Here is a 19,153-nt window from a genome sequence, read left to right as displayed (position 1 = left end):
TTCCTGTTTTGTCATAACAGTATGACGTGAACAAATACTTGTTCTCCCCAGAAGCATAATTCTGTATCTACGGTGAGGTCAGAGAGTGAGAAACCACTGAGTTTAAATATCAAAGGCATTGATTTTATTGCATCATTTTACCCCATCTTCTATTTATATGCATGACATGAGTAAATCCCACTTTAAACATATTTGGAACTGATATGTTGCCACTTACCCAAGAAATGGGATATGTAAGATAATGTGACAGTGGAAGGGATGCCTGAAATTTAAAGGACAGATATTCTACAGGATTTGGATATTTATGATGTCTAAAACTGGAAATAAGTATTAAACATTAAACCAAGCCTTTTACTCTACTGGAATGAATGTTTCCTTCTTTTTCATGTATCTTTTGGTTAGATGGGATAGCTACTATCCAAACAGGCCAACAAAGCAGCAGGGCATGAAGCAACTTAAAGCATTCTTGATTGGAAATAGATGCCTTAATGATGCATATGTCCTGTAGAAGTTCCTGAAAAATGGTAACAAAGAGAGAAAATAAGGAAAAGTAAGAAACAGAGTGACTGTCTTGAGCCTGTCTGAGTTCAAGAAGCTTTTGGACAATGCTGTCAGGCTCATGATGCCATTCTTAGGTGTGTTCTGTGCAGGGCTAGGAGTTGGACTGAATCATCCTCGTGGGTCCTTTCCAAGTTGGCATATTCTATGATATGCAAAAAATAAATAGGTCTTTCTTATCTTTTCCTTTTTTTTTTCTTTTTCTTTCCCCAGTTACAGTTAGAAAGATTAACTATAGGGGAAATTTTTTTTCTTCTAGCCTCACCTTAAATAAGGAATTGTTAATATCTGTAGCTTACAGATATGAATTTGTTCTGTCTGGTCAGATTGTAATTTTCATTGGAGGCTGAGGCTAGAAATAAAAATGTTGCAGTGCTTTATTGTAATGTCTCTTTTATTGCATCAAGTGAGTGTAAAAGTTCCCAGGAATAACATTAATTTTAGTATACTAGAAGGAAGGTGTTCAGTAAGCCTATACACACATTATTCCTTGGGGAATTGTGTCGTCTAAAGAAATTAATTGGAATCAATGAAGCATATACTTTAACTATAGATTTTCTATTGGAGGAGCACATGGGACTCAAAAAGGCATAAATAAAGTATATTTAATTACAGTTTACTTCAAGAGGAGAAATTAATAACACTTCATTTTTCTCATTACTTATTCTACATCTGTGCAGATGATTGGTGCTTCAAATCATAGCTTCTGAACGGAAAAATATTTATTCTCTTGAACTTCTAAAAACAGTGGTTAAACAGAACTCTGTGGACTGCAGGTGGTCATTTGTCTTTTCTCTCTCATCACAATAATAGTCCATGGGACCAGTGACAGAGTTGCTACCTGAATTTCAGAAAATAGTTGATTTATATAATAGTACAAAGCAATTGACAATTTATGGGTTGCCTACAAATGAAGAAGGAAAAAAATAACAGTGAGCAGTATTAATCACTGAAAATGTGTGAAGGAAAACTGTAAAAAATATTTAAAAATGTTGCTAATTGCAAATGCAGATCCCCTAGAAATATATAATATTACAACATTTTTTTGTCTTTTCAAAGAGTTATATGTCCTGGTGAGGAGATACTACTCAGCAAGCAATACCTGTTATATGTTTAGCATATTAGAAAAATATTTGCTTTCAATCTTAGTGTTTTTGGAAGCAATACTTAGTAAGTCTGTCATATTTTATGACACAGCAAATAGAGATTTAGCAGTGTCAGGTCAAAAAACTATAGTCAGGAGCTGACAACTGACAAAATTATTTCTTTATTTATTTAGTAAGGAACATTTTGTCTTGTTGGAATATCACTCAGCAATGCTGGGTTGGAGAAAACAAAACAAAGCAAAAACCAAGTAAGTTATGTAACGTGTGCAGGTCTGGAGGTCTGAGGAGGTGTCAATAGGTAGGCAATTCTTGCTCTAAAATAGGTCTCCACCTTGATGGCTCTGTCAGTGTGTAAGTGCTGAGTAACCAGAGTCACCTGAGCCAGCTCAAGAGTACCCACAAAGCCCAGCAGGATCAAGATACAGCAGTGTACAGTTACTAGCTTTTTTCTGCAGATATACATCCAGAAGTCCTGCTGCTTCCCATTATTTGTTTAACAGCCTACTGTTTGTAGTACTTGCTCAGTAGAAGCAATAGTTGCTCATCACTCCAGCCTATTGCTCCCACGCGCCTGCCCTGATGGCAGTAGGTGGAATAATGCAGCCAGCTCTTCTTCCCCTCCTGCTGAAGTAGGCTGCTGTTCAAAACCAAACCCAGGCAGTGGGAAAGAAGAGGATCTGATCCTATTATGCAAATGGCATCCAGACCTCCGAGACTGCAAAAAAAGCTTGAAAGAAGAGATGCTGTCTTGTGAGAGGAGTGAGTTCTGGCTAAGTATTAATTGTCAGTTTACAACCATCAGTTGTTAAAAATTGTTCCTGCGGGTCACTGTTTGCACTTCACAGGGCCTTGAGCTATTTCACCAGGATCTCTTCTTCCATCAGACAGATGGCACCCTCGGAGGAGTTTTTATGTTATCTTTCTATGGGTGAAGGAGCTTGCTTGCCCCTCTGTAGAACTCCATGGAAAAAGAGCCTTAACATCTTACACTGAAATTTAGGCTTCATTCAGGACACATCTTAATTTTATGGGTTGCTTCCCTCCATTTCTCATGATAGTAGGACACTTTGTGTAAAAAAAAAAAATATGAGTGGAAGAAAGCTCTGATACTGCAAAATAAGTCTCACTTGATACTTTTTAAAGACTGAGCTTTTTCAATGAAACTGAAAAATTCATGAAAATGCTTAGATGCTAGAGACAAATCAAGTATTGACCGTCATTATTCCACTGTCAAAAAGTAAGTGCAAAAAGTGAGTTCAGTAAATATTATTAACACTACTACTAACTTCCTGCCACAGGCTATTGGCATATGACCAGCTGTAGAATCCTCAGGATAGCCTAGATTCAATCTAAACACCAGTAAAATTAAAACCCTCTTTATTACAGCAGAACCAAACCCCCATCTTGTTCATAGATAGAATATGGAGAGAAGCATGAAAATAATAGTGTGCAGAACATACTGAATATAATGTTCTTCATCTAATCATTCCCTAAGATTTTTTTTTTTTTAGCTTCTGAAGCGGATATTTTAGCAGTAGTTATCCTCTGCCCTGCCTTGCTCTTTCAGAGTGGGACTGCATTCTGGTTCTCTTTCTCAACACATTTGTATTTTTATACCACTGCTTGCAAAGAGGTGTTTAAAGTAATTCTGGAGTAGCATCGTAATTCTGGAGCAGCATCATTTTTCTTTTCTTTATAATCCAAGAAGAATTTTATTTCCTTTAAGAATGTGTAAGAAGGCAAGTTACATATCATTACTTTGGTCCTTTTCTAGCAACTCTGTTCTTGTCTCATCTGACTTCTCACTTCCTTTTTCCCTTCCTCTTCAATCTCTATAGTATATCAGGGTCCTTCACAGATCATAACATTTTTTCCCCCTGTTTACAATTGAGAAGGGGAGATAAAATGCATCTTTCATTGCTGCTTGTGAGCAATGTCTTCAATCTCAAGGGTACAGACCTGCAAGCAGTCTGTACTAAAAATTCCCTTACAGGGTGTATTTTAAGGATGAAATCTCCAGTGAGAAACTTGATGCACAGCTCCTCTGAAAATTAAGGGAGATAAAAAGTGGGGACATTTAGAAAATCCTAGGCAGCTACAGAGGCATTATGAAGCGTGAACTACTGCATATGGTTTGTATATAGTAATGAAATATATAATAAAAACAATGCTGAAGCTGTTTTTCTAAGAGCAGTAAGTCAAGACCACTTTAAAGCAGATTCCAAGACAGATATGGCTGCTTTGAGATCAAAGAATCACTGAATAATTTATATTGGATGAGTTTTTGTAGGTCATCTGGTCAGAATCCTGCTCAGAGAATGGCCTACATAAATCAGCTTGCTCTGGACTTTCCCCCATCAGATTGTGACTATCTTTAAGAATTGGGATTTCATAACATCTCTCACCAAGAGAAGTAATTGAGAAATTTAAAAAACACTAAAAGGCATCAGTGGTGCTTTGCTACGTAGTGCCACAAAATGGACATAGTGAGTAAATCTCACTATCTGTCAAAGTATTTACTCTGGATTTCAACTGCAGAGTATTTATTTGTTTTTATAAAAATAGCTTATTTTTCAGGCTTTTGTGACTGAAAGTTTGAATTATGAGGGAAGGTGAAAGAGAAAAGCACTGATCCATAACATTATCTCTATTCAGCTATAGTGGAAGATCATTGGGACCAGTTTGTTTAAAAACAGGTTTTATCTGTTCAACTGTTATTTTTTCAAAAGTGATCTTCATTTCTTTATAGATATATTTTAAATACATTTTGAGTTAAAGGAAGATAATGTATAAGTGCTATCTGATTTTTCTAATAAAAAGATAAATACTTCTGTTATCTATATATATTAAATTGATGGATTAATTTACAATTTCTTATTACATTATATGATTTGAACTGAAGTTTTACTGCATTGTTATTTTTTTATAAATAAAGAAGAGTTATTATCACTTTCTATTTAGAAATTAAGCTTAATTAGTCCTATTGCTTAATGGTCTTGAAAACTGTGAAATCATTAGACAAAAGATTATTTGCTGTAGCTAATAAGACACAAAATTACCTTAGGGATTACTCTTTATTGATTTGATTAAAATTTTATAACACCTCATGAGGTTTTTTCCCTGTTAGTAACTGGCAATAGTAACATTGATTCTCCAAAAGAGACATTGTGCAGATGCAGCAAAATTTCTCACCTGTAGGTTTCCATGTTCTGTACTTTTGAAAATAAAATTTCAACTCCTGTTGACTTACTTTTCTTTCAGTTACATGCACTGAGTGTTTGATAAATTGTTTTATTTCTGAGAGGCATAGTAATAGTGGTCTAAAATGTTTCAATTTTTTCAAGGTTTTATTTTTTTTAATTATTCTGGGAGTTTATAAGCAGTAATTGTGTTCTCTGAGAGCGCTGAGAAAGTCTTAAGGACAATTTCAGATTCCAGAAGTTTTTTTATTTTGATAATCAGACAGGACTGAAAATAGCTGTTCTTCAGTAGAAATAGCTAAAGAAATTTTGCAAGCATTCATAGCTATTTTCATCAGTTGCCATTTAAATTATTGAGAATGAAAATATAAACAAGTGCCCATGGATAGATTTATTCTATTGATTATTGATGTTGATTCCATGCAGTATTTAAATAAAATATTTTAATTTTAAAAAGGCTTTAGTATAATTGCATATATATGTGAACTACTAATTTTCAAGCTCTCACAAAGGTATAAAAATATTTCTAAGTCAGATCTTGTGAAATCATTGATACCAAAAAAGGGATTTCTCTCAGATATGTTTATTTTGCTGGGCAAAAAGCAACCCCAGAGACTTCAAAGACAATTTTAGTATACATTGATTATTTTCAGGTCTATTCTGGCTTTGTGAGCACTTTGAAATGTAAACATCTAATTCTATAGAAATGTGATTCTGTTGTAATGCAAACTCAAAACATTTATTACTAAAATTCATTTCAAACAACCTATACTCCATCATCTGTATTTTCTGTATACTCAGTCATTTGGGGTTCTTCCATGTTGCCATCTCCTTTGGGCTGAGTTCAGTAAGCTCAGGATGTGAGCAAGGCAGCTGCATGAGCAGTATGATCTCACAGGGACAGCCACATAGCCTAAATTGCACTAGTCCTGTCCAAGTTCTGCTTGCCAGTCTTTTTCAGAGAAACAGAAAAAGGAAACTCAAAAGTTATTTGTAGCCAATTATTGAAATCTAATTGAAAGATACTCCTGGGACAAGTTAGGAATGTTATTAAATGTTTCTGTAAATATTTCACTTGCTCTGGTGCTTAAGAAGGATAAATAGGTAGCTGTTTGCTCAGTGGCATCATCAAAAATCTGAAAGGCACTGTCTGGTGACTTGTAATATTCTGATCTTTTTCTTCATTCAGCATCTTTCAGTAGTCTACCCTGAGGTGAAAAAGATGAATGTGATAGGTTGTTCATCAAAAGGGAGAGGTCATGCCCTCCAGCTTGATTATTTGAAATGATTTTGTTTGACCCATTTTTATTTTAGGCATGAAAAATATGTGCTGTGTACATTTAGAAGAGGAAAAAAAAATGCCATTAATCAAAAGACAAGTCTTAAAACCAGTCAAGCTACTAGACTTTAAAATAAATGATGTTTACTTTCTTTTCACATGAATGCTGAGCTTGCTGTATTGTACTGTTATCTATTTTAAACCTTCAAAATCCCCCAGAAATTTCATCCTGGATTAAAATTTGCAGCTGTTCTTGCGCATGTTCCTAAATTTCACCTCCAATTTCAGGTGAAAAATGAACAAGTAGGAATTCAAAAATGGCCATATATCAGATTTTTTTGTGTGTGTGTGTCTTTCCATACAAGAAAGCAGAACCCTACTGGTTCCAGTAATACAACAGTAAAAGGAGGGGGGAATGATGATAGTGTAATATTTAGTAATTATTTTAGTCAAGAAATGTGTGAAACATGCATATTTTCAAAGTGTTTGCTGAGAGCTGCTCTGTTGAGAGCATCAGTGAAGATCTGAAGCTTCTCAGGTCAGCTGTAAAATGCCTCTGATGTTATCAGGAATGAGTCTCCTCAGTGGTAATCCTGGTAATCAAATGGACCTGCTCAGGGATGTTTAAATTGTGTTGATGTGTAAATTGCTTGGAAGGTGAGTGGTGTGGTGAGTAAATAAGGGAAGGAGAAGGGTAAGTCAAGTGAGGAAGGCAGATTACTTTAGATTACATGAGTTTTTTTTTATCATCTAGCTACCATACCTATTTACCAGCAAAATACATAATGCTGCATAAAATGCACACATCCCTTGTGCGTTTCAGGGAGTTTGTCACATGCTGGCTAGCTACTCCAGATAATTTTTAATGTTTTTTTAATTACCCAGTCAATATCCTGGAAGACAGGACTAGCGTGAGCTATTTTTGTACTGATTCCTACTCATAATTTCACACAGTCCCAAAATTAATACAGATTGGTATCTAATACTGCAGTTTGCATCCAAATCCATCTTTGTAATAACAGCTGCATAAGGCCTTTCTTGGAAAAAGTCTGTGATTTCTAAATGCTAATCACCTCTATTAAAATGAACAAATTCAAATTGTAATGAATTTTAAATACACGTAATTGTGCACTGACTTGAATAATTTAAGAGAGGCAAAAAATCCCAACTTCTAATGTTGACATTTTGACAAAGGCACACAGTTGCCCAATTAAGGTTCAAATTGACTTTGTCGTTAGAAGAATTTAATTTAATAAACAGCTACTTAGGAGTCTTAAATAAGTAAAATGAGTGCTTTGAAATAAGCTGTGACTATTAACATGTAGCACTGGATGAAAAACCCAATGAGTGAGCCAAAATGTTTCTCTGGATTAGTAGATTATAACAAAAAGAAGAAACCTGGAAAAGCAACACACAGTTGTTTACCTGTTTGGAAAACTGTCGCATCCACATGTAGCCATCGTTTTTCAAACTGTGGAGGGAGCGGTGGCATACAGTAGTCAATATAGTCCTGAGTTCTAGCAAGATCCAATAGATCACATTGGGAATGTGCACAGTTTTATCATGGGATGCTGTTGGATGTGACATAAATTGTGTAGGTTTTTCAAACAGCACTGTTAATTTTGGACAGATCTCTTTGGAGGTCTAGGCAAGTTTTGCTACTGTGAATATCTGCCTTTGCTCTGATTCTGATGTTGTTTGCTAAGAAGGCAAATGTGCTCTGTTTCAAGTCTTTGACACCAATTTTCATTTATCTGGATTGTAAGCAAAAAATCATCTTCCGTAATTAAAACATATTTTCTGTTTTCTCTGACACGATTTACTTTAAGACTCGATAATATTTCCTCAGTTTTTGTGTGGTCATTTCAAAAATAGAACAAGACACAGCCAAATGGAAAACCTGTACTCAGCCTTGATCTGGTAGCGAGATGACAATGTGAGTCCTTACACAGAAGATAATTCAGTTGTGGGATACAATGCATGTGCAATCTTAGATGGAATAATCTATTTGCAGTTGAGTCATTCAAAAATATGAAGGTGATCTTTAGAGCTGTTGGTGATAGCTAAAGTTTTAATGGTAGCTAAAGTTTTTTAATGAGGAAGATAAAAAAATAATTCACAAGAATTAAAAAAAAGTTGAAAAATTAGCAGGCTTTTCAAGAACCTGAAAAACAGGATAGGAAACATTTTGACTTCATTTACAGTAGGGCAAATTTTTTTGAGCATCCATGCAAAATTTTATGTGATTAGTTCTTCTGTTGACTTTGAAAAATATTTTTTTACTCGGCATAAAATTCCTAAGCCTTTTCCTAAACCAATTCCTAAGCAGGATAGATTTTGCCAATGATTGCATTGTGACCACCATTTTTCTTCCATTTTTTCCCCACATTTCCGGTGTGGTTTTTTATTGTTTTTCTGCTAACAGTTGACTATAATGAATTTTTAGACTACACAAAATATTATTTTTAAAAGTACAGAGAAAATTATATTCAAACCATAGTAGAGAGCATTATCTGAATTTCTCATCCCTCATTACTTTCTCTCTCATTATTTATTTTTCTTTGGATTCCATGTTCATCCTGTCACCCTACAGCACAATTTCACATATTGTGAGTATGAGTATCAGACTTGCAAGATAAAAAGCTGTCAGTGCCTCTGTCCTGATCTTTGAATTGCCTCAATTTTATGATGTCACATAGATATTACATTTCATTTTGGGGAGATTTTCCCGTGTTTTTGTCTTACTATTCTTCCTAAAATATAATGTGTAAAAACTCTGAAAAAGTCTCCCTGATAGTCAAGGCTATTTAAGTCATTTTTAACAATATATTGGACTGATATAAAATATGGTGATTTATCTTGCTTGATTAGGATGTCTGTGTGACTTAAGAACATACTAAATTACAAGATTATGGATTTTTGACTGAAGAAATTGTCCTGTTTCATTTATCATTTCAATATAGATTTTTTTAAATTGTCCATGATTCAAGTCATAAGCCATAATGACTTATTGAATCTTTGTTACTGAACCAGCAGCCACTAAGTTAACTAATTTGTGTCACCATTTGATTTTGAAGAATGAGCTGCTTGAGGTAAGTTAGAAACCAGGAAGGCAAAAATTATCTTTCAAATGGAATGTGCATCATAAATAAAATCTGTTTTTATCACCCCTTCCACGTTCATTTATAGGGACTCAAAAAAAACTTGATAAGATTAAAAACAGCTTTATAGGGACTCAAAAAAACTTGATAAGATTAAAAATGAACTAGATTTTTGATTTTATAAAGGAGCATGCTATGCACTGTCTATTTGTGATTAGCATTTATATCTTTTCATCGTGTGTCTGTGCTAAGCATTTATTTTCAGAAATTAAATTTCTGGGATGTTATAATTTCATTAAGTGCCATATGTGCCAAGTCCCCATGTGCAGCTACACTGAGATATGATCCAAAACTCTCAGTCATATATCATATTCATCCAATATTTCAGTTCATATATATGCATGAACTATTAATTTTGTAAGTTACAATCCTTTTCCAGTAAATAAGTTTCTCCAAATTTTTATAGATCAAAGCTTTTTTAAAAGTCAGAACATTTTCCAGTAACAGAAATGTTTCCAAAATGTCATTTACTTTACCGCAAAAGTAAAAATTTTTAACAGTTTCTCACCTTCATTGTATAAAAAATTGCAATATTTTATTTAATTTCACATGTTTAGCATGTTTAGATAAACTGAGATCACTTTAGGAACATAAAAGTTATCATAATTTTCAGTTATCTATTAAAATCTTTATCAAATATTTGTTTAGTTTTCCCTTGTTTTCCAGAATATAGCCTGTGCTGTTTTAATCCACACATGTGAATATGCACATGCACTCAAACAAACTTGTAAATGTTCCTAATTATAATCATACAACCTTTGCATCCTCTCTATGTTGAATAGTAGGTATTGAGCCTGAAGGATGAATGCTTTTCTGTTAATAAAACTTTTGGTGCAGCATGTTGTCTGGAAAATCAGCCTAATTTTTCCTCATGATCTACAGAGACAAGGGAGAAATATCTAAGGGAGCAATTGCCCTAAATTTCATGGCTACTTTAGTATTGAGTCAATCAAATGTGGAATATCAATACCTCTGCACAGCATGAGTGACTATCCTGTTACTGTGATGAATAGTAGATGTAGAAATATAAAAGAGAAAAACACTAAGAAAAGATTACATACAGTGTCACAGGGATATTAAATATCACCAGGCAAGATGATGTCTTACTGCGTGTCCAAACTGAATTAAAGAAATCAAGTTGAAACCAAATTAATTGAACTGATTTTGAAGCACAGATGTCTCAATTCCTAGAAATTAGAGATCATGCATTTTCTTCAGTTACAGACAGAAAATGTGTCAAACTTCTGCACATAGTAGTACAATTTGTTTATACTTACCCACATCTTCTGTGTAAACCCACCTCAGTCACTGAGATCTAGAGACTGGAATAGAGTCAGAGGGATGAGGATCTTATTTATGGATAGCATATGCAACAGCAGAAATTAGAGAAATTTGAATAAACATTGAATTGAAATAATTTAAAACTTCTCTTACTGTACCAGTCAGTTGTTTGTTTGTTTGTTTTTTCCGTCTGAATTGTTCTTCATTCAGGAATGAATGAGATTTCAGAGAACATGACATTTTAGTTATTGCATACAAATACAGTGTTCAGCATTCTTTTTGATGGTTGAATATTGTAGTACAGATGTGTCTTTTTTTTGACTTTTATAAACTTATTTAGTCACCAACCAAGCAGATGCTTCAACACATGTTCTTCATTGAACCTGAGACTATATGACAGTTTTACTGTTTGATATTGACAAAATAATTAAGTATTGAGGTGTCACTGTAGTAAGAGAAAAATGGACCTTCTCCCTCTCTCTGGTTATAGACCGTAAAATATCCAATAAACTGTGACAGAGACTAGTAGTGTTGATTTCATACAAGGGGATTTTGAAAAAGCTAATAATTTCCAGTGTGTTATGATGAAAAAATACAACCCCCCCTGTCGTCGTTCCCCCCTGCCAAAAAAAAAAAGAAGAGAGGAAAAGAAAAACAATAGACACACTATTTATTTTAATGCATATACCATGAAGAAATGTTGCTGAAATTTCTCTGCCCAAAAGTACAGAAATAGACTAGTGTAAATTTCTTTTCAAAAGGTACACAACATTTAAAATCTGGGAGGAAAAAGCATGCAGTAAAAACATTCATTTTAGGGACATTAATACCACTGGTGCGCTTACAAACTTGTTGACTTTTTTACCTTTTCATTACATAATTATTACTATTTTCTTTACGTTATTGTTATTGACATTTAAGACAATGTCCTGTTCTTTGTTAGTGTAGAGATCAGTTTCACAGAGACTTTTAAAAATAGATCTATCCCATGAGCAGCACTGTATGAAATATGGGTTGGACTATTTTCCATAGCAGTAGTGTACCCGTGCACACTGGAAAATGTATTTTATTACTAATGGCACAGTTATAAATCAAATGTCCCATGATGTGTCTACTCCCTCTTCAGTGGCTCTCCAGGAGCTGGCATAGTGGTGACTCATGTTCTTCTACTCTTTAACAATTTGATATTAAATACCTCAAAATTAACAGGATATGTAGGAAATGACATCCTAAATTGAGCTGGAATAAGTTCTAGCTCAAACATCTGTGTTAGGAGATTGCAGGTAGTGTTAAGAGTCTACAGGATTCTAGAATTGTAGCTATTTATGAAGTCTGTTCAAAACAGTGATTGAAAATAGGCTTCTCATCTCCTATTTCTAAGCAAAAAGGTTCAAAACTCCTACACAGTGATTTTCAGGGAGTAAAAAAACAAAAAAAAAAAAATTTACATTAATTGGAAATGAAATTTGTTTGTAACATCATATTGTTCAAAACTCCTACACAGAGATTTTCAGGGAGTAAAAAAAACAAATAAAAAATTTACATTAATTGGAAATGAAATTTGTTTGTAACATCATATTGTTTAATGTGTAACTGTGAACTTGCATGTGGAGGCTGTATCTATGTTGCTGTATAATAGCAGCTGCTTAACTTAGAATTCCTGACTAGGTGGCTCCTTACACTTCACTTGCATTAAATTTCACTGACTGATCTGTCAGCAAACATGTAGAATACACCTTTAACACCCCTGGAGTGTGTGATTTAGGTTTTTTGTTGTTGCTAGTACAATAAGTATTTCTTCTCATGTTTTTGCATGCCTGACAGGCATCACTTATAAAAACTGCTGATGTACGATATTGTGTCTGGAGTTCAAGATTTGCAGCTATGCTGAATTTGACAGACATCAGTTTATGCTTGTGAAATACTTGCAACAAAAGAAAATTTCTGAGAAATTGTCAACACTATTGATTTTTTTGTCAGATAGTCTACATGGGCTGGACGGAAGAACGGGAACAAGACTCCCTTCAGGACCGAATGTACACACCAAAGTTTCTAGCACTGAGGGGATCTTCCCTGTATAAATTCATAGCACCTCCAGTAAGTATGTTTCTTATGCTTAGTGGGAATAAATGTAATTAAATAAAATAATGTCACATAATGTGTACAAGACTTTCACAATGAGATACCACTCAGTGGGCTAGCAGGACTAACTAACAGCATTGAAGAGTTCCAGGGTGTGTGGTGTAGAAGTGATAGAAAACAGATCTTCATCAGATGATTGGCTATCTAGCAAGAACTTATTTTCTCACACTTAAATGAACACTTTAAAAAGTGAAATATAATTATAAAAGAGAAGTCTGCTCATGTTAAAAGGGAACTTTTAAATTTTTTTTTGGCAGACAGAACAGGCCCAAAGCAACATGGTTAGATTTAAACTGAACAATCATCCTAGAGAAACTGCTGAGATTTGGGGAAATATCAAAGCTTTTTACATGCTGTAGAGATGGAAATATGGCTCTATTTAGATTCCATCCTGAATGTAAGTTTTTGCTGCTTGGGAGCACCAAAAGGAAGGTAGGGAATCAAATGAAATTGTTTAAGTTAAATTGGAATTTCACTGGGAACACCAGGCAAAATTTTAGCACTCGTCTTATACTCAGCAATTTACTTTCACTGTCTTATGGTACATCTAAGATACAGTAAAGATCTTCTAGCTAACTTTCAAGCCAGTTGCTAAGGAGACAGTAGCAGTCCCATCCATGCCTGCAGCAGGAAGAGTCATGTGGATTAATTTTTCCTGTTTATTGGGTGACCTTTCTGACTGCTGCTAAACCCTGTGTTTGTCAGATCCAGGCTGTAGCTCCTTCCTGCCTGAAACAGAATCATAAAATAATTTGGGTTGAAAGGGAGTTTTAAGGTCACCTAGTCCAACCTCCTTACAGCAAGCAGGGACACACCTTCAACTGGGGCAGGTTGGTCAGAGCCTGTCTAACCTGGTCTTCAATGTTTTCAGAGATGGGGCATCTACCACCTCTTGGGGCAATATCTTCCTGAGGTAGCTCAAAGTCGTCTTGCAAATCTATAGATTGATCATCAGTAACTATTGGTGTTCATTGAGCAAAAGGTTTAAAAACATGTGAAAGACATGGGGAATGGAAGTAAGTATGAAATGAAAACAACATGTGTTTAATGTCTGTAGACTAGTTTATGGGTGTGGGATTTTGGCTCTCTCAGGTCTATTAATTAATTTGTCAGGATCTGATTAAAATGTCAGATTATGCTAATGAGCACCTTAATTCAAAAACATCTCACCTGTCTTTGCCAGACCTACTTGAGCATTTGCTGCCTTTCAGGTAAAACCAGCTCCATTCTGGGTACTAGATAGAATCAGAGACAATGATGAGAAATCCTGTTCAATACAAAAGAGGAGGATTATTCTTTTTTAAGAGCAATGGAAGAGACCACAAACCTCTTTACTGAAGAATCATAAATTTATAGGAATAATATATTTTTAGGGGGTAAATGTCTGATGGGGGGTGATTAATGGGTGTGAAAGGAACATGTTCAATGAAGAATCTGAACCATGGTGACATCAGTAAGGAAAATCTTGGCAAGCCGTTATTGTATAAGACAAGAAATCCATCCTCAACTGTTCAAATGCAGAGAAAAATATTTTCTCTTCATGGAGTAGGAGGGAAGCAGAATGATAAGCATGCTTTTTTTAGGACAGAGCTGCCTTAAAGAGCTGCCTACAGAGGTGCCTTAAAGACATAGAATTATAGAATGTTTATGTTAGAAAGGACCTTGAAGTTCATCCAGTTCCAACGTTTAATGTATATAATAATTGCACACTTCTAAAATCCTATTTTCTATATGCAGACCTTTACCCATACAGTTAAGTTTGCTATTCTAAAGGTTTGTCTCTTCCAGGGATTAGAAAATATTATAAACAAAATTTCAATGACAGTTTCAGAGCTTCTTTTTAGGAGATGTATAAAGTGTAGTTAAAATAAAAACTGCTTTAATTATATGTGCAGTATAAACTGCTTGGGCAAAGTGGTTTTCTGAAAAGAGATGTCCTGCAAACTTTCTTAACCAGAAAATCAAGCAAAAGTATTTCCCCAGTCTCTGCCAAAGTCTAACACATTAGGGAAGCATGTGTTTAAATGATGTCTATCAACAGCCTCCCCTGCCTCTTTTTTTATCTGTTTGATCAATAGTATTTCTACTTCCCATGCTCAGATAAAAGAGCAATCCTAGTGTTTCTTATTTTCATCTTGAAATTACTAAAGAAAATTACTTTCTTACTATTACTTTTTATTTTATTTCATGTCACTTTTCCTTCTTTAGAATTATTAATTGTGTCAACTCTGGCAGGTTTCAATTTCTTCCAATTTATAATTGGAAATTTATCTTGAGAAAAAGCCAAATATTTTAAATTAAAACATTAAAATTGAATGGTGCAGCGATTTCTATGGGTGTCTTAAGTTTTCAGTTTTGTTTTGACCTGAAAGGAAGTCCCTTTACCGTTACAAACAAAATCAGGAAACCAGGGGAGAAGAGGGAGCTCTTACATTTCCCCCCAAAGAATGGAGCCTATAGTAAATTTTTAAACACAGCTTCAAATGACTTAGTGCTTCAGGAGCAATAATAATGACTTTTCCTCATGGCACAATAGGACTTCATCTGGTGTGACTGGGTGATCTGGGCTCAGTGGGGCTGTAGCAAGGCTCCTCTCCCCATTTTTCTGTTCACGGTGAGAAATTTATCTTTCTTTCCATAGGAGAAAGAGTAACTTGTGGTTTAATACCCACAGTTCAATAAGATAGTGAAGACTACATTTGACAATGACTGTATATAAAGAAAATTCTAATAGAAGAGTAACTATAAGACTGTGTTTTTGAACCTTTAATTCCTGCCTGTGATTTCCTTAAAGGACCTTCCATTACAGCAATTATAAGTAAAAATTAGTTAGATACAGAATTTTCTCATACAAGATCAAAATTATTTTGATCAGTTAATGATTACTTTCTTTTTAAATAAGATGTAAATTGATCTCGTATAATATTTTGTTCCTTGGGCTCTAGAAACTATTTTTTTTAAATTTTTTTAAACTTTCAATAAGTTTATTCTGAATCTGGTAGAAGCAGTAATGTGTGTTTTCATCAACCTCTTCATTGTGTCTAAGAAATTTAATGATGCAGCTGTCTTCCTTTGGATATGGGCCACTGTCCAAAGTGTCTTACCATCAAGTTGATTATTCTTTCATTTATAACCTCAATTTCATTCTATTTTATGCTTGCTTTCTTCTTTATTTTGAGATTTTTAACATTTTCCTGTTTTCTGCTTGCACTTTCCTTGGAAATTTTATACACTGTTCTGATATTGCCTTGACTCTTCCCTTACTGAATATATTCATCTGTCCCTTTCTGTCTCATTTAAGTCTTTACTCCTACCCTTCCATTATTTATTTTCATTCTTCTATAAATGTATTTTTCTGTGTAAAACAGTTGCTTACAATGAACACAGTTAAAAACAGTTGTAAAATCCCAAAACAAAAAGAAAAAAAAAAAGACTATTCTTCAATTCTCAGTTTGTTAGAATTTAGGAGTAGATTGATCTTGGTAAGAAAAAAGGAAAATTAATATCTGCCTGTGTTGTTTCATGCTTGGTTTTTTCCCCTCTGGATCTCAAGGGATGTGGGGTAAGTGTCTGGGACATTGCAAGGTTGGAGACGGGTTTTATGGATTTGCAAAGGTTGTAGGAGGTTGGGAGCTAACAGTGGCACGCAGTAACAAGGAGGAAAGTGGTGGGAAGTATGTTTCCCAGTAGGCAGGGCCCTGGCTCTGTGAGACGAAAATTCAAGGGCTTTATCCTCTCAGGATCTCACTGCAAACTCTGCAAGTTCCCAGGGGAAGTGTCTTCACTTTGCATAGAGCAGGCTGCATGCAAAGGAACTGCATCGTAAGGACAGGGAGGACGTCTCCTAAGCATTGCCCGGATGGAAGAGCCTGGTCCCTGCTAGCTGTTGCTTTGAGGCAGTGCTTGGTCTTTCTGAATGTATTTTAATCAATGTAAATAGTTTAGGGATTTTTTTTCTTTGTTAATAAAGGTTTATTTTGTGTTTTGTTTGTTTTTTAAAGGTCACAACCTGGGATTGGACACGAGCTGAGAAAACATTTTCAGTTTATGAGATAATGTGCAAAATTCTCAAGGTATGATAAGAAAGTATAAAATAAATTGCCACTTTGACAGACAAGAGCATAACTCTACCTTTCAGAAAGAGATCTATTTTTTTTCCCTTTAAAGTAAAATGTCAGAAGTTCTGGTGTCAGTAGGTACAGAATCAAACTAGAAGGCATGGCAAAATTGGAAAGAAACTGATTTTGACTAGAAAACTAACTTATTTCTCCATAATGCTGAATGGGGTTTACAGCTTCACTTCAATGTCACGTTTAACTAGTGTAACACTTCCTTTTCTAAGGGAGGATCTAAAGAAGCAGTGATCACTGTGGTTGTTTTCAAATATGTTGATGGAACGAATAGCAGCTGCAATGTATGATTTCACTAGGACTCAGAGCCGAGCCTTTAAAATATGCAATACCCTTCTGAGAACTTTTGTCTTATTTTTTCCATTTTCTTTAGTCTGTCTGAAGTGTAATAAATGAGAAGAGATAGTGATATATGTTTAGAAAGCTAAAATTATGAGTAGCAAGTTAAATAAGACCATTATTCTACATTGTTTCAAATTTTTAATTGTGAATTCAATCAGAATTATTTTATCTGCTCTTTTCTCTGTTTTAAACACAGTAAAAAACCAGATGCTCAAAATTTCTCAAATGAGAAGGAAAAGAGATGCCTTTTTCTATTCATGTGAAATGCTTTCTGGTTTATGTTGGTCTTGGGGGTTTTTTGGTCCAAATTACATTAAAGGTAATTTTAACATTTCTATCATTTTATCTAGGCAGAGGCAGTCTAGAATCAACAAGAAAGATGAAAATAACATGCTTTTAAAAAGTGTTTTCCACTGGGAAGACCCTTTACTGACATAAATGGTACATTTCTTAGGTTTGTAGGTCACATAGGTGCACTATATTTTCCTTAGGGAGGCAGATTAAAGTTGCAGTGGCTCAATAACATTTAGAAACTTTTTGCACTTGAGACTTAAAAAAAAACCAAAACCTAAAAACAAAGCCCAAAAACCAAAGTAAAAACCTCCCCCAAGTTTATAATCTGAAAAAATCCTCTTTGCAGTGATCTGAACAGAGAAGTGAAAAGTTTTATTTTACTGCTATGTTGGCTGTGAGGTCTGGCATCTTCTTTAAGGAATAGAACCTCCCAAGCACAAAACATCCCATCCCTGTGGGATGTCCTTCAATTACCAAGTGTGTGCAAATATTGGCTCCTCATCACAGCTCGTGTGGGGAGAGGAGTAACAGGACAGGTTGTTCACTTGGTGAAGGCGTTGCACTGAGGGTGTAAGTGAACAAAGCTGTGAGAACACACTCAGGCTTGGAAAGAGTTGAAAAATACCACTTCTTACTTGCATTTTTTTCCTTTTCCCCTTTGGTAACCTCTGATTCCTTCAGGCCTTGGGCTTAATGCAATAAGCATCAAGGTAGCTCCTCTTTGTCAGAGAACTAAGTGCTTTGGAGCCAGGATGACTCCTCCTTATGACTTATCCAAAGACTTTTTTATACTCTTTGAACAGAAATGTATGGAATGTGTGCCATACAATTTTCTTTAATTTAAAGGTCCTTCTTCTTTCCTTTTAGCCATTTGCTTTCTTAATTGTCTTCTTAATTCACTTGCAATTTTTGCCGTTTTTCTTTTCCCTCCTTTATTCTGTGTCTCCTATTCCTGTACATCAATACATGGGTTCTTTTGGTATATTTCCATTTCTCAGCCATGTAGCAGAAGTTATTACAACCAAGGAGACGGTGCACAAAGCAGTAAAACCTAAAACAGGGCCTTTCTGGCAATGTGTGAAAGCACAGAAAAGAGTACAAATATGCTGGGGATTTTTTATCATCCAGCCATCCAAACTGTCTGGAAAGAGGTGTAGATCATCCAGCCTCAGACTATATTAACAGAGAGGCAATTCCAGCATAAGTAATATAAGAATGTAATTTATGTGTTTCTTTATCACTTTATTCATATTCAGTTATTTGTGTATTTTCTGTAAATATGGTCAGGTTTATAAAATGCTGAAATGTTTCAAGCTGGTTCTTTAGCTGACAAAAACCTGTAAATAATAAAAACTGGAAGTGGGAAAATCATTGCAATGGAATTGCAGCTTCTGACATTGGAGCATTAATCTTCACCACATTCTAGTTTTCTACAGCAGTTGCTATAGAACTTAACTATGGTTTCACTAAATATAAAAGCAAATAAAACCAAGAAAAACAGCTTCCCATTACACTGCTATATTGAACATCTGTAGAAACTCAAGGTTTTGTTCAGCTTTTATGCCAGCATCTTTAAAGTCTCCATTTAAGCAATGAATGGTTTTTAGACCCATGTGAACAAGCCCCATGGATATTACTGAACCAGAGGCCATGTAAAAAA

At 34.8% G+C, this 19,153-nt stretch overlaps 1 protein-coding gene across 2 annotated transcripts in view; it reads left to right on the top strand.

Moving 5' to 3' along the window:
- SNTG1 (syntrophin gamma 1) overlaps positions 1 to 19,153 on the top strand; it is a 153,191-nt gene that overhangs the window by 94,971 nt on the left and 39,067 nt on the right. For both annotated transcript variants that reach the window (XM_084205527.1, XM_084205526.1), the window contains exons 12-13: positions 12,566 to 12,682; positions 16,729 to 16,800. In XM_084205527.1, the coding sequence (XP_084061653.1) occupies positions 12,566 to 12,682; positions 16,729 to 16,800 (189 nt within the window). The remainder of the gene's footprint in view (positions 1 to 12,565; positions 12,683 to 16,728; positions 16,801 to 19,153) is intronic.

Source organism: Fringilla coelebs (genome assembly GCF_963513975.1).
Source record: "Fringilla coelebs genome assembly, chromosome: 1".
NCBI classification, from domain to species: domain Eukaryota; kingdom Metazoa; phylum Chordata; class Aves; order Passeriformes; family Fringillidae; genus Fringilla; species Fringilla coelebs.
The sequence above is the reverse complement of the archived record's forward strand: the minus strand, read 5'-3'. Positions and strand labels throughout refer to the sequence as shown.